General features: G+C 41.9%; 1 protein-coding gene across 1 annotated transcript in view; it reads right to left on the bottom strand.

Annotated features, from left to right (window-relative positions):
* VWA2 (von Willebrand factor A domain containing 2) overlaps positions 1-14,008 on the bottom strand; it is a 61,213-nt gene that overhangs the window by 24,868 nt on the left and 22,337 nt on the right. Inside the window, 3 exon segments of the mRNA XM_082407825.1 lie at positions 6,692-6,801; positions 12,272-12,356; positions 12,358-12,379. Of these exon segments, the coding sequence (XP_082263951.1) occupies positions 6,692-6,801; positions 12,272-12,356; positions 12,358-12,379 (217 nt within the window).

Below are 14,008 nucleotides of genomic sequence, written 5' to 3'. Positions count from 1 at the left end.
CTCCAATTCTGTAGGCTGCCTTTTCATTTTGTTGTTTCTTTTGCTGTGCATAAGCTTTTGAGTTTTATGTAGTCCTATCTGTTCATTTTTGCTTTTATGAATAAATTACATTTTGTGTACCCATTCATCCACTGGATTTTTTGGCTGTCATAAATAATACTGCTGTGAACATCACTGTACATGTTTTTGTGCAAGGCATATGTCTTTGATTCTCTTGGAGTGGAATTCCTAGGACACATGGTAACTCTATGTTTAACATCTTGAGGAACTGCTGAACTGTTTTCCAAAGTTGCTGCACCACTTCACAATCCTACCAGCAGCGTATGAGGGCTCCAATTTCTCCACACCTCTGGCAACACTTGTTATTGTCTGTCTTTCATTTTATCCCTCCTAGTGGGTGTGAAGTGGTATCTCATTATGGTTTTGATTTGCATTTCCTTAATGACTAATGATGTTGAGCATCTTTTCATGTGCTTATTGGCCATTTATATATCTTCTCTGGAGAAAAGTCTATTTACAAGGTTTCTTACTGAGATGATGAAAATATTCTAAAATTAGATGATGGTAATAGTTGCATAACTCTGAAAATATACTAAAAACCACTGAACTGTACACATTAAAGGTGTGAACTTTATGGTATTTTAATTATATCTCAATAAAGCTGCTTTAAATAAATTAGTGTGTATAACACTCCTAGGCCAGGGGGCAGTGGGAAGAGACCTTTTAAAAGTGCCGATTCTAAGTATCACTGCCCAGAGTGATTTAGCAGGTCTGGAGACAGCCCAGGCACCTGCACTTTAACATACTCCCTAGGCCATTCTGACTCAGACCATCTGACCAAAGACCTCACTTTGACAAGTACCGCTCAGTGTGTCTGGGCCCAAGTTACAGAAGTGAGGAAGCCGCTGTTCTCTACAGGAACCATTTGTGGAGGCCCCAAGGGTAGAAGGCTCCAAGGGAACATGGAAAGGTCAATGTACACTAATATCACTTTTAAAAAAGATATTAATGTGCTTTTTCCTTTGAACTTTCTTGTATTTGACTTGCTGCTCATTCTGCACCCAAGGTCAGAGGAAAGGGCTGGGATAAACAACCTAAGATAAAGTCACTGGGGATGGGGGCAGTAACAAGACGGCTGGGTAGAAGGACGTGAGCTCACCCCCTCTCACAAAAACACCAAAATTACAACTAACTGCTGAACAACCATCGACAAAAAACCGCTGGAACCTACCAAAAAAGATATCCAAAGACAAAGAAGAAGCCACAACAAGATGGTAGGAGGGGCACAACTGTGATAAAATCAAATTCCATACCTGCTGGGTGGGCAACCCACAAACTGGAAAATAATTATATCTCAGAGGTTCTCCTATAGGAGTGAAAGTTCTGAGCCCCACGTCAGGCTCCCCAGCCTGCAGGTCTGGCATCAGGAGGAGGAGCTCCCAGAGCATCTGGCTTTGAAGGCCAGCAGGGTTTGATCAGAGGAGCTCCAGAGGACTGGGGGTAACAGAAACTCCACTCTTGGAGGACACACACAAGGTCTCGTGCACACCAGGACCCAGGTGAAAAAGCAGTGACCTCATAAGAGCCTGGGCCAGACCTACCTGCTGGTATTGGAAATGGGGGTAATTACCTTAAACATAAACAGATTAAATGCTCCAAACAAAAGACACAGACTGGCTGAAATGGATACAAAAACAAGACCCATGTATATGCTGTCTACAACAGACCCACTTAAGATCTAGGGATACATACAGGCTGAAAGTGAGTAAATGGAAAAAGGTATTCCATGCAAATGGAAATCAAAAGACAGCTAGATTAGCAATACTCAGATCAGACAAAACAGACTTTAAAATAAAGACTGTTACAAGAAATAAAGAAGGATACTACATAATGATCAAGGGATCAATCCAAGAAGAAGATATAACAATTGTAAATATATATGCACCCAACATCGGAGCACCTCAATATATAAGGCAAATACTAACAGCCATAAAAGGAGAAATCAACAGTGACACAATAATGGGTGGGGCTTTAACACACCACTTTCATTAATGGACAGATCATCCAGACACAAAATCAATAAGGAGACACGGGCCTTAAATGACACATTAGACCAGACGGACTTAACTGATATTTATAGAGCATCCTGTCCAAAAGCAGCAGAATACACATTCGTTTCAAGTGCACATGGAACATTCTCCAGGACTGACCACATGCTAGGCTACAAAGCAAACCTCAGTAAATTTAAGAAAACTGAAATCATATCAAGCATCTTTTCTGACCACAACGCTATGAGAATAGAAATAAACTATAAGAAAAAAACTGTAAAAAACACAAACACATGGAGGTTAAACAATATGCTACTAAACAACCAGTGGATCACTGAAGAGATCAAAGAGGAAATCCAAAAATACCTAGAGACAAATGAAAGTATGATGATCCAAAACCTATGGGATGCAGCAAAAGCAGTTCTAAGAGGGAAGTTTATAGCAGTACAATCTTACCTCAGGAAACAAGAAAAATCCCAAATAAACAACCTAACCTTACACCTAAAGCAGTTAGAGAAAGAAGAACAAACAAAACCCAAAGTCATTAGAAGGAAAGAAATCATCATAAAGATCAGAGCAGAAATAAATGAAATTGAGACGAAGAAAGTGATAGGAAAAGATCAATGAAACTAAATGCTGGTTCTTTGAAAATATAAGCAGAATTGATAAACCTTTAGCCAGACTCATCAAGAAAAAAAGGTAGCAGGCTCAAATCAGTAAAATTAGAAATGAAGAAGTTACAACTGACACCAAAGAAATACAAAGGATCATAAGAGACTACTACAAGCAACTATACGCCAATAAAATGGACAACCTAGAAGAAATGGACAAATTTTAGAAAGACACAATCTCCCAAGACTGAACCATGAAGAAATAAAAAATATGAACAGACCAATCACAAGTAATGAAATTGAAACTGTGATTAAAAAACTCCCAACAAACAAAAGTCCAGGACCAAATGGCTTCACAGGTGAATTCTATCAAACATTTAGAGAAGAGTTAACACCTATCCTTCTGAAACTCTTCCAAAAAATTGCAGAGGAAGGAACACTCCCAAACTCATTCTATGAGGCCACCATCACCTTGATACCAAAACCAGACAAAGATACCACAAAAACAGAAAATTACAGGCCAATATCACTGATGAACAAAGACACAAAAATCCTCAACAAAATCCTAGCAAACCGAATCCAACAATACACTAAAAGGATCATATAACATGATGCAAGGATCATGGTATATCTCAGGGATGCAAGGTATATCCCAGGGATGCAAGGATTTTTCGATATCTGCAAATCAATCACTGTGATATACCACATTAACAAACTGAAGAATAAAAACAGTATGATCATCTCAATAGATGCAAAAAAAGCTTCTGACAAAATTCAATACCCATTTATGATGAAAACTCTCCAGAAAGTGGGCATAGAGGGAACTTAACTCAACATAATAAAAGCCATATATGACAAAACTACAGCCAACATCATACTCAATGGTGAAAATCTGAAAGCATTTCCTCTGAGATCAGGAACAAGACAAGGATGTCCACTCTCGCCACTTTTATTCAACATAGTTTTGGAAGTCCTAGCCATGGCAATCAGAGAAGAAGAAGAAATAAAATGAATCCAAATTGGAAAAGAAGTAAACCTGTCACCGTTTGCAGATGACATGATACTATACATAGAAAATCCTAAAAGAAAACTACTAGAGTGCATCAATGAATTCAGTAAAGTTGCAGGATACAAAATTAATACACAGAAATCTGTTGTATTTCTATACACTAACAACAAAAGATCAGAAAGAGAAATTAAAGAAACAATCCCATTTATCACTGCATCAAAAAGAATAAAATACCTAGGTAAACCTACCTAAGGAGGCAAAAGACCTGTACCCCAAAAACTACATGACACTGATGAAAGAAATCGAAGCTGACACAAACAGATGGAAATATATACCATGTTCTTGGATTGGAAGAACTGATATTGTCAAAATGACTATACTATCACAAGCATGCTACAGATTCAATGCAATCCCTATCAAATTACCAATGGCATTTTTCACAGAACTAGAACAAAAAAAATTTTAATTTGTATGGACCCCAAATAGCCAAAGCAATCTTGAGGAAGAAAAATGACACTGAAGGAATCAGGCTCCCTGACTTCAGACTATACTACAAAGCTACAGTAATTAAAACACTGTGGTACCAGCACAAAAACAGAGATATCGATCAATGGAACAGGATAGAAAGCCCAGAAATAAACCTATGGTCAATTAATCTATGACAAAGGAGGCAAGACTATACAATGAAGAAAGTACAGTCTCTTCAATAAATGGTGCTGGGAAAACTGGACAGCTACATGTAAAACAATGAAATTAGAACATTCTCTAACACCATACACAAAAATAAATTCAAAATGGATTACAGACCTAAATGTAAGACTGGATACTATAAAACTCTTAGAGGAAAACATAGGCAGAACACCCTTTGAGATGAATCGCAGCAATATCTTTTTTGAGACATCTCCTAGAGTAATGGAAATAAAAACAAAAATAAACAAATGGGACCTAATTAAACTCAAAAGCTTTTGTGCAGCAAAGGAAACCATAAACAAAACGAAAATACAGCCCACAGGATGAGAGAAAATATTTGCAAATGATGCAACCAACAAAGGATTAACCTTCAAAATTTACAAAAAGCTCATGCAGCTCAATATCAGAAAAACAAACAACCCAATCAAAAAATGGACAGAAGACCTAAATAGACATTTCTCCAAAGAAGACATACAGATGGCCAACAGGCACAAGAAAAGATGTTCAATGTCGCCAGTTATTAGAGAAATGCAAATCAAAACTACAATGAGGTATCACCTCACACCAGTCAGAATGGCCATCATCAAAAAGTCTACAAACAATAAATGCTGGAGAGGGTGCGAAGAAAAGGGAACCCTCCAACACTGTTGGTGGGAATGTAAATTGGTACAGCCACTATGGAGAACAGTATGGAGGTTCCTTAAAAAAACTAAAAATAGAGCTACCATATGATCCAGCAATCCCACTCCTGGGCATATTTCCGGAGAAAACCATGGTTCGAAAAGATACATGCACCCCAATGTTCACTGCAGCGCTGTTTACAATAGCCAAGACATGGAAACAACCTAAATGTCCACTGACAGAGGAATGAATAAAGATGATATAATATGTACAATGGAACATTACTCTGCCATAAAAGAATGAAATAATGCCATCTGTAGCAACAGGGATGGACTTAGAGATTATCATACTAAGTGAAGTAAGTCAGACAAAAACAAATATATGATATCACTTATTTGGAAGTGGAAATGATGATACAAATAAACTTATGCATAAAACAGAAACAGACTCAGACGTGGAAAACAAACTTATGGTTACTAAAGGGGAAAGGTGGGGATAGGGATAAATTGGGAGCTTGGGATTGACATATACACACTACTATATTTAAAATAGATAACCAACAAGGACCTACTGTATAGCACTGGGAACTGTGCTCAGTATTCTGTAATAACCTAAATGAGAAAAGAATCTAAAAAAGAATAGATATATGTATATGTATAACTGAATCACTTTTCTATACAGCTGAAACTAACACAACATTGTAAATCAACTATGGTCCAATATAAAATAAAAATTTTAAGAAAAGTCACTGGGGGTCTCTGGGACCTGTAGGACACCCAGAGTTCCTGCTGTGCCCAGTGTGGGGATTCTGGCTTATTGAGAGAACTGGGGCCCTACAGAGGCCCGAGGCCGATTAAAGGACCTCAGAGCCTTTGCAAGCAGAGGTGACGGCTGTACATGGCGGGGACCATGGACTTGAGTGGAACTTCAGGTCCGCTAGGGCAAGAGGCAGCAGGGGGCAAAGAAGATCCAGAGATCAGAGTGGCAGGTGACAAATAAAGGCATTCTTCTGTGAGGGCTTATGAAGAACATTGTGTGTGTGTATGTACATGTATATACATGCATGTGTATTACACACATTTATATCCATGTAGCTGTATATGTGTATGTATATAATACACACATATTTATACATAAAATATATGTATACACATATATGTATGCACATATACACACATCAGCTGACTTGTGAGTAAAATTATGACTCACTACATATATATACATTTATAGGATGTGTATGTGTATGAGCACACAAACAGAAATTCATCATTTTTAAAGTGCTCTCAGTAACAGAGGAGCACTTACTCCTTTTAGAGCACAGAAATGAGGCTCCAAGAAGCATGGTGAATTCTCCTGGCTGTGTGGTCGCCAGGGACAGACCTGAGAGAAGGACCCAGGGTTCTTCCCACCACCTCATGCTCTTAACCTGTCTCCACCTTCACCAGCCCTTTCTCCCAGCTGACAGCCACACACAATAACAGCAAATCTTTTTTTTTTTTAACTTGCATTTAAGTTCCCACCTGGGACATTATCATGTAATAAGGGGCAGCTTTGAGAAGGGAATTCTTATCACCCGCTGCGCTCCGCTGGGCTTTTGGAAGCCGGGCCACAGCCTCTCTCTCTGTGAGGTCGAGAGCAGACCCAACCCTTCAAGGGCGATTCTGGGAGCAGCTAGCTTCATCCTAACCACGGCAGTATCTGATCGTACTTACTTGAAAACCATCCTCTTGATTCTTGCCTTCACTTCCTGTTGGGTTGAAAATGCATTCATAGGGAATTCCAGACGAGGGGCGGAACTGAACTGGGCCGCTCCCACCCTGACCTGCAGTGGGAGACAGAGGGCCCAGGGGCCCGAGAGCAGGGTCAAGTCACAAACATCCCTAAGAGGAAAGAAGGGACGAGAAAGGTTAACGACCCTGCTTCCTGCCCACTCACAAATACCAGCGCTGGTATTTCTCTCATCTCCTTAAAAGAAGGTTCCAAAGACTGAGAGGACAATCTGGAAGGAGACGGTCAAATCTGCCTGTGCTCCACACTGACCACCACCAATTCGACCCCCATTCCGACAGCTGTCTGGGCGGAGCTGTGAGCTTTAGGGTCTCTGCTCACACTTACTGCCTCCCAGGTGTAAGCACTGTTTTAAGCCTTCTCAACTCTTTATTACATGTAATCCACAGAGGTGCTATTCCTGCCCACATTACTGCTGGAGAAACTAAAATACAGAGGATACAGGTCTGGCCCAGGGCTAGTAAGAAAGGAGCGCGGCCTTTGGACTTGGTGCCTGTGATCTTCACTAAGCCTGTTATGCCGATCACCTTCTCAGCAGCCAGCACAGGACTTCAGCTAAACCCCCAACCAGGGGTGTCACAGAAGCTGTCCGCAGCCACCACACACCCATCCTTGGTTGCGGGGCCCGCTCTTCCAGGCCTCCTCCTGCCAAACTAGGGAAAGGCCAGACCTCCAGGCCAGAGTCAGACTGGGGGACAAGCAGCTCCCTAACTGGAGTCGAGCACTATTGGAGCTGAAGTTCCTCTGTAGCGGAGGTCGTGAGAGCCCCTGGCGATTCTGGATTTTGCATCCTCATTCAGAAGGCCATAGGAGAAAATCCAATGCCTTGCAAAACCGGAGAAGGGAAACTGAGTAAAGTCATTCCCTGGATCCTTAAGATCAGTGTGTGTCAAGCAGAGAAGGGTTTAAACATTTAAGCTTCCTCTTGAGGGCCTAACCCCTGCATCTAGTCATTGGCTCTCTAAACTCCTGGAGAAACTACATTCTCAGTTACTATTCTCACAATTAACCCCGATTCTGGCCAAGATTGCAAATGAGCCAAGTGATTCATATTTAAACAACGACGCTGATGTTTTCTTGCTCTGTGAGTTCCTTCACTGCTGACCCTTAACAGGCCTGGCGCTTGGGAGCTGATCAAAGCACTTGGCCACACCAGGCCAGCTGCACCTGCTCCCAGGGAGCACAGCCCATTGGACCTTCCTCCCACAGGAAGTTCTGAGGAGGAGCTGTTGGGAATCTTAAGTAGGAAGAAATTTAAGTCTTGGGTGGGCATGTGAGGGAGAGGGACACCGGAAAGCAGAGTAGTAGAGAACCTCAGGAAGGAGTTTCTAAAAAGCGACCCGTTTAATATGTCCCTTGAATTTAGCATGTGATAAAGGGAGCATCTCAAACCATCGGGAAAAGATGGTACAGTCAGTAAGTGATACTGGGACAACTGGAGAGCCATCTGCAAGGATAAATTGCAAATTCAAGATTTAAATGTCAAAAATGTAACCATAAAAGTTCTAGAAAACTTGGGAGAATTCCTTTGTGACTTCAAAGTAGAAAAGACTTGCAATCCAGAAGTCGTAAAGGAAAACTGATAAATCTGACTACATGAAGAAAACTTCTACAGGGCAAAACATATCATAACACAACCTAAAAATGAAGACAAAATGAAAAGTTATTTGCAACTCACGTCAGAGACAAAGGGTTAGTTTCCCCAATATATAAAGAGTGTCTAGGAATTGATATGTGTAAAGACCAACAATCCAACAGAAAAATGGGCCAAGGGTATGAACAGAGATCACAGAACAGGAAATACAAAATGGTTCTTTAATAAGAAAAGATGCTTGATTGTGTTGCACTGAGATGTAGCAAAAAGCCAGATACAACGTTTGCAGGGAGAAATCAGTATTCTCAAACACTGCTGTAAGAACATAAATGTTATGGCATCCATAGAGAGCAATTTGTCAATATTTATTGAAAATTACTAATGCATGGGGCTATTGGCAATTTATCCTACAGCTATATACTTCTACGTGTGTGAAATGACATATTTATAAGCTTACAATGTATTTGTAATAGTGGATGTCCATCAATAGGGGCTGGTTAACTAAACCTTGGTAAATCCTTACAATGGAACATTAATCAGCTATAAAAAATGATATAGTGTATATGCCTATATTAAGACCTATATTACCTACTACCTAGATATGGAAAGACTTCCAAGATAATGTGAAGAGAAAAAGGCAAGGGATAAAACAGTGTGTATAGCATGCTACCCTTTGTGTTAAAAGGGAAAAAATTAGAATATATATTCATATTGCTTATATTTGCATGAAGCGATTCTGTAAGGATGCTCAAGACAGCAGGGGGCTGGGCAAATAGAAAATGTGTGACTGGGAGGGATATTTTTCATTGAATGTCTTTTTTTTTGAACCATGTGAATGAATGAATTCATTTAAAAAACTCCCTTGAGACCAACAGCTGGGTGTATTTACTTAAATTAAACAGGAAGGAGCCAACTTCAAAACAAAACAAGATGGAAACAGCTTGAGTCAGTAGTCAAGGCATTTAATTTAATTGGTGGTTTGGGAGCAGAATAGTTACCTTTTATCTTCAGTTTACTGTATGCTCAGAAGCAAGCCCGCCCAGATTTCTCACCACACTGTAATCACTCTGCTGCAATCATTATATTAGAGCCAGGAAGTGAACTTCTCAGCTTAAGGGTTGAGAGGAAGACTTTTTAAACACCTTAAATCCACCTCAAAACAGAGCCTCCATAAAAAGCTTTAATTTATAGCTGCTTAAAAATTTCTTCCTGGAAAGTAAAATTAGGTGCAAATCAAATCCCTTGTACATGGAGATAAGACGATGACACCAAAATGCAGCAGCAAACACATAAAACCTGAAGCCACAAGTCAGACTGAAGCATCTGAAATCACCCTAATGCAAAAACCCTTCGCTAGCAATTCCATCAAGTCTGTGCAGCTTGGAGGTGGAGGTTCTCGTTTGCTCATGAAATAGACACCCAACTCCTTTGCTCAACAGGTCTTGCTGTGAGAAAGTTTTCTCAGGACAAGCCAAATACAGCTCCCTCAACACCCAGACTATGTCCTCTTAATAAAAGAGAGCCGCTAGGCACCCTCTTTCCCATGAAAATGATAATCAGCTTCCCTCACATGGAAATGTCCAGGCCTCTCACTGTTCCGTCTCCTTGTTGTGGGCACTGTCTGGTTTGCCAATATCTAACCTAAAAATGCCACATTCTAGACGTGGTTTGGCAACACTGAGATTAAATTCCCTGAAATCTGGGGACCTGTGTGTTGAGATAGTTGCTCCCAACAGCACCACCTAACAAGTTTTGTCATAGTTTTCTTACCCTCTCTTTGAGGATGCTGAATTCCATTAGCACCCACCACTTCTGCATACACAGATACACATACACACACCACCATGTTGCCTGCTGTCCACGTGCTATGTGATTGTGACAGCAGAATGTGAAGTCCTGGGCTGAGAGTCAAGAGCACCAGTTCTTCCAAGCTTAGCTCTCTTCTAAGATTGCTGTGTGACCCTAGGCAGTCACTTAGCCTCTCTGAGCCTGTTTCTTCAGTTGTAAAACATTCTCTAGTAATCCATACAACTCTTCCCTTCCAACTTGCCATCCACTGGGGTCTCCAGGCCACCCATTTCAGGACATACTATATCCATGCCAAGGTCAACACTGTTTGAGCTTTATGGCTCTTCCTCCATGAAAAAAATTAGTGAAACTTCATAGAGAATCACTTCCTTTTAAAATCAGAGCCCTGTGTGTAGGAGGGTAGAGATTCAGCTGCCCTTGGCCCTGACCCTCTGAGGGTCTGTGATGGGTTGACTTCACGGTTGGAACTTCCAGGCTGTTCATGCCTCGATGGAATGATGTCAGCTATAACCATGCAAGACGGCCTGAGGTCCAGGGTAATGTGCTCACTCTCCGCAAATGACACGTCATTCTGGAGAAAATCTGGCCCTCGTTAAAAGCCATTATTTTGCTCCTAAATCCTAGAGGTTTTTCTAGGATTAACTCAGGAATGTCATCTTGGAAAACCACTTCCTTCCTTGACCTGTATGTGACTAGCCCCTAATTCAAGTAATTATAGCTTTCCAGACCAAAATGCCCTCCTTAAATTTACTTGATTTTTGAGTCAGTTCACGTGGTTCAAAATCCATAAAGAATAAAGAAGTTTATACCGATGGGCCTCCCCCCTGGACTTGTGCCCCATCTGCTCAGTTCCCACCCTCTCCCTCAATGGGAAACCACTGCTCTTAGCCTCTTACAAATCCCTCCAGAGTTTCTTCATGCGCATACAGACGAATACAAATATAGACTCTTTTCATCTCCATTTTTCATAAAAGGTAACACATTATACATACCATTTGTACCTTATTTTTACACTCAATTTGTTTTGGTGTCTTTCCCCATCAGCGATTTTCCTCATTCACTTTCTAAAGCTGCCCTGTGTTTCATTATATGAAGACACCATAATAGATTTACCTGTCCCCTGTGAGCAGGCCTTTGGGATGCCTGAAATCTTTTACAATTACAAACAACACTGCAATGAATAACTTCGTATGTGCATTATTTTGCACCTGTGGGAGTATCTGTAGAATAAATTACTGAGTCAAAGGGTCCCAGCCTTTGTAATTTTGATAGACACTGTTATTACAGATTCCTCTATAGAGAGGTTGCACATTCCCACCAGCAGTGCATGAGAACACTGGTTTCCTACAGACTTGCCAATAGAGCATGACACCAAACTTTGGATTTTTGCTAATCTAGTTAAGTGAAAAATGGTGTATCGGTCAGAGATTTGTTATTACATTGAGTGAGGTTGGGCATCTTTTCCTATGTCAAAGGGCCATCTATGTTTCATTTTCTGGGAACTATCTGTGTTCATTGCCCGTTTTTCTGTTGAGCTGTTCCAAAATGCCCCTTTAGCAACAAGAGCCACAGCTAGCACACTGCTGACATTTAAGACTTGCTATTTGAAACCAGGAAGAACAAGAAATGAAGATACTGGCTGGATTGATTAGGCAGGAGCTGTTCCTTTCAAGTGAACAGAGAGGGTAGGAGCTGTGTTTCATATTACGACTCTAGTCTTCAGAGGCAGTTATAGTTTTTGTCTGTCATGTGACCTATGCCTGTCCAATCAGAGCCCTCCCTGGGACTTCTGCCAGCTCTACAGGGTAAGAATTCTACTTTCTTTTTCCTGGGGTGACTACCTTGAGGGACAATGTAGGGCAACTTTGCTATGTAAGGAAAACCTGCCTGGAAAGGAAGCCAACTGAGGGAAGCAAAATGGAGAGGAGAAGAAAAAGAGAGGGATTGAGTCCTTGGATCCCATCATGCCTAGAACCAGGATTCACCCCCTTAGTCTTCCTGGTTCCACAAGCCAGTAAATGCCCTCTTCCGCTTAAGATAGAATTTCTGTCACTTGCAGCCAAAGACGCCCTCATACAAAGACAACGAGACTTGCACTCACCCTCCTGGGGTTGATGTCCAGAGCATTACAGACCGTGATGGCAAAGTGCTTGGACCTTTCAAAGCTCCCTTTCCCAATGCTGTGAGCCGTCGATCAGAAACAGGACGTCTGGGATTAGAGGGGCAAGATGGCGGAAGAGTAAGACGCGGAGATTACCTTCCTTCCCACAGATTCAGTAGAAATACATCTACACGTGGAACTGCTCCTACAGAACACCCACTGAACGCTGGCAGAAAACGTCAGACCTCCCAAAAGGCAAGAAAATCCCCACGTACTTGGGTAGGGCAAAAGAAAAAAGAAATAACAGAGACAAAATAATAGGGATGGAACCTACACCAGTGGGAGGGAGCTGTGAAGGAGGAAAGGTTTCCACACACTAGGAAGCCCCTTCACGGGCAGAGACTGTGGGTGGCAGAGGGGGGAAGCTTCGGAGCCACAGAGGAGAGCGCAGCCACAGGGGTGCAGAGGGCAAAGTGGAGAGATTCCCGCACAGAGGCTCGGTGCCGACCAGCACTCACCAGCCCGAGAGGCTTGTCTGCTCACCCGCCGGGGCGGGGGGGTGGCTGGGAGCTGAGGCTCGGGCTTCGGTGCTAGCCGGGAGGGAGTCCGGGAAAAAGTCTGCAGCTGCCGAAGAGGCAAGAGACTTTTTCTTGCCTCTGTTTCGCGGCGCGCAAGGAGAGGGGATTCAGAGTGCCACCTAAACGAACTCCAGAGACGTGCGCGAGACGCAGCTAACAGCGCGGACCCCAGAGACGGGCGCGAGCCGCGGTTATCAGCGCAGACCCCAGAGAAGGGCAGGAGACGCTAAGGCTGCTGCTGCTGCCACCAAGAGGCCTGCGTGCGAGCACAGGTCACTCTCCACACCTCCCCTCCCAGGAGCCTGTGCAGCCTGCCACTGCCAGGGTCCCGTGATCCAGGGACAACTTCCCCGGGAGAACGTACGGCGCGCCTCAGGCTGCTGCAACGTCACGCTGGCCTCTGCCGCCGCAGGCTCGCCCCACCTCCTCTGTACCCCTCCCTCCCCCCGGCCTGAGTGAGCCAGAGCCCCTGAAGCAGCTGCTCCTTTAACCCCATTCTGTCTGGGCGGGGAACAGACGCCCTCAGGCGACCTACACGCAGAGGCGGGTCCAAATCCAAAGCTGAACCCCGGGAGCTGTACGAACAAAGAAGAGAAAGGGAAATCTCTCCCAGCAGCCTCAGAAGCAGCGGATTAAAGCTCCACAAACAACTTGATGTGCCTGCATCTGTTGAATACCTGAATAGACAACGAATCATCCCAAATTCAAGAGGTGGACTTTGGGAGCAGGATATATTAATTTTTCCCCTTTTCCTTTTTTTGTGAGTGTATATGTGTATGCTTCTGGGTGAGATTTTGTCTGTATAGCTTTGCTTTCACCATTAGTCCTAGGGTTAGGTCCTTCTGTGTTTTTGTTTTTTTTTTTTAACTCAAAAAAAATTTTTTTTCCTAATAAATGTTTTCTTAATAATTTTTTCCTTATTTTCTATTTTTAGAAATTAAAAAAAAATTTTTAATAAGTTTTTTCATATTTTTATTTTAAAAAAATTAAAAACTTTTTTCTTAATAAATTTTTTTCTTAATATTTTTCTTTTTTACTATAAAAAATTAAATCTATTTTTAAAAATTAAAAAAAATTTTTTTCTGAATACATTTATTCTTAATATTTTTTTTTCTTATTTTGTATTATAATAGCTTTATTTTATTTTATCCTCTTTCTT

This window comes from Balaenoptera borealis (assembly GCF_965194805.1).
Source record: "Balaenoptera borealis genome assembly, chromosome: 10".
Classification (NCBI taxonomy): Eukaryota; Metazoa; Chordata; class Mammalia; order Artiodactyla; family Balaenopteridae; genus Balaenoptera; species Balaenoptera borealis.
This window is presented reverse-complemented; position numbering and strand designations above follow the sequence as displayed.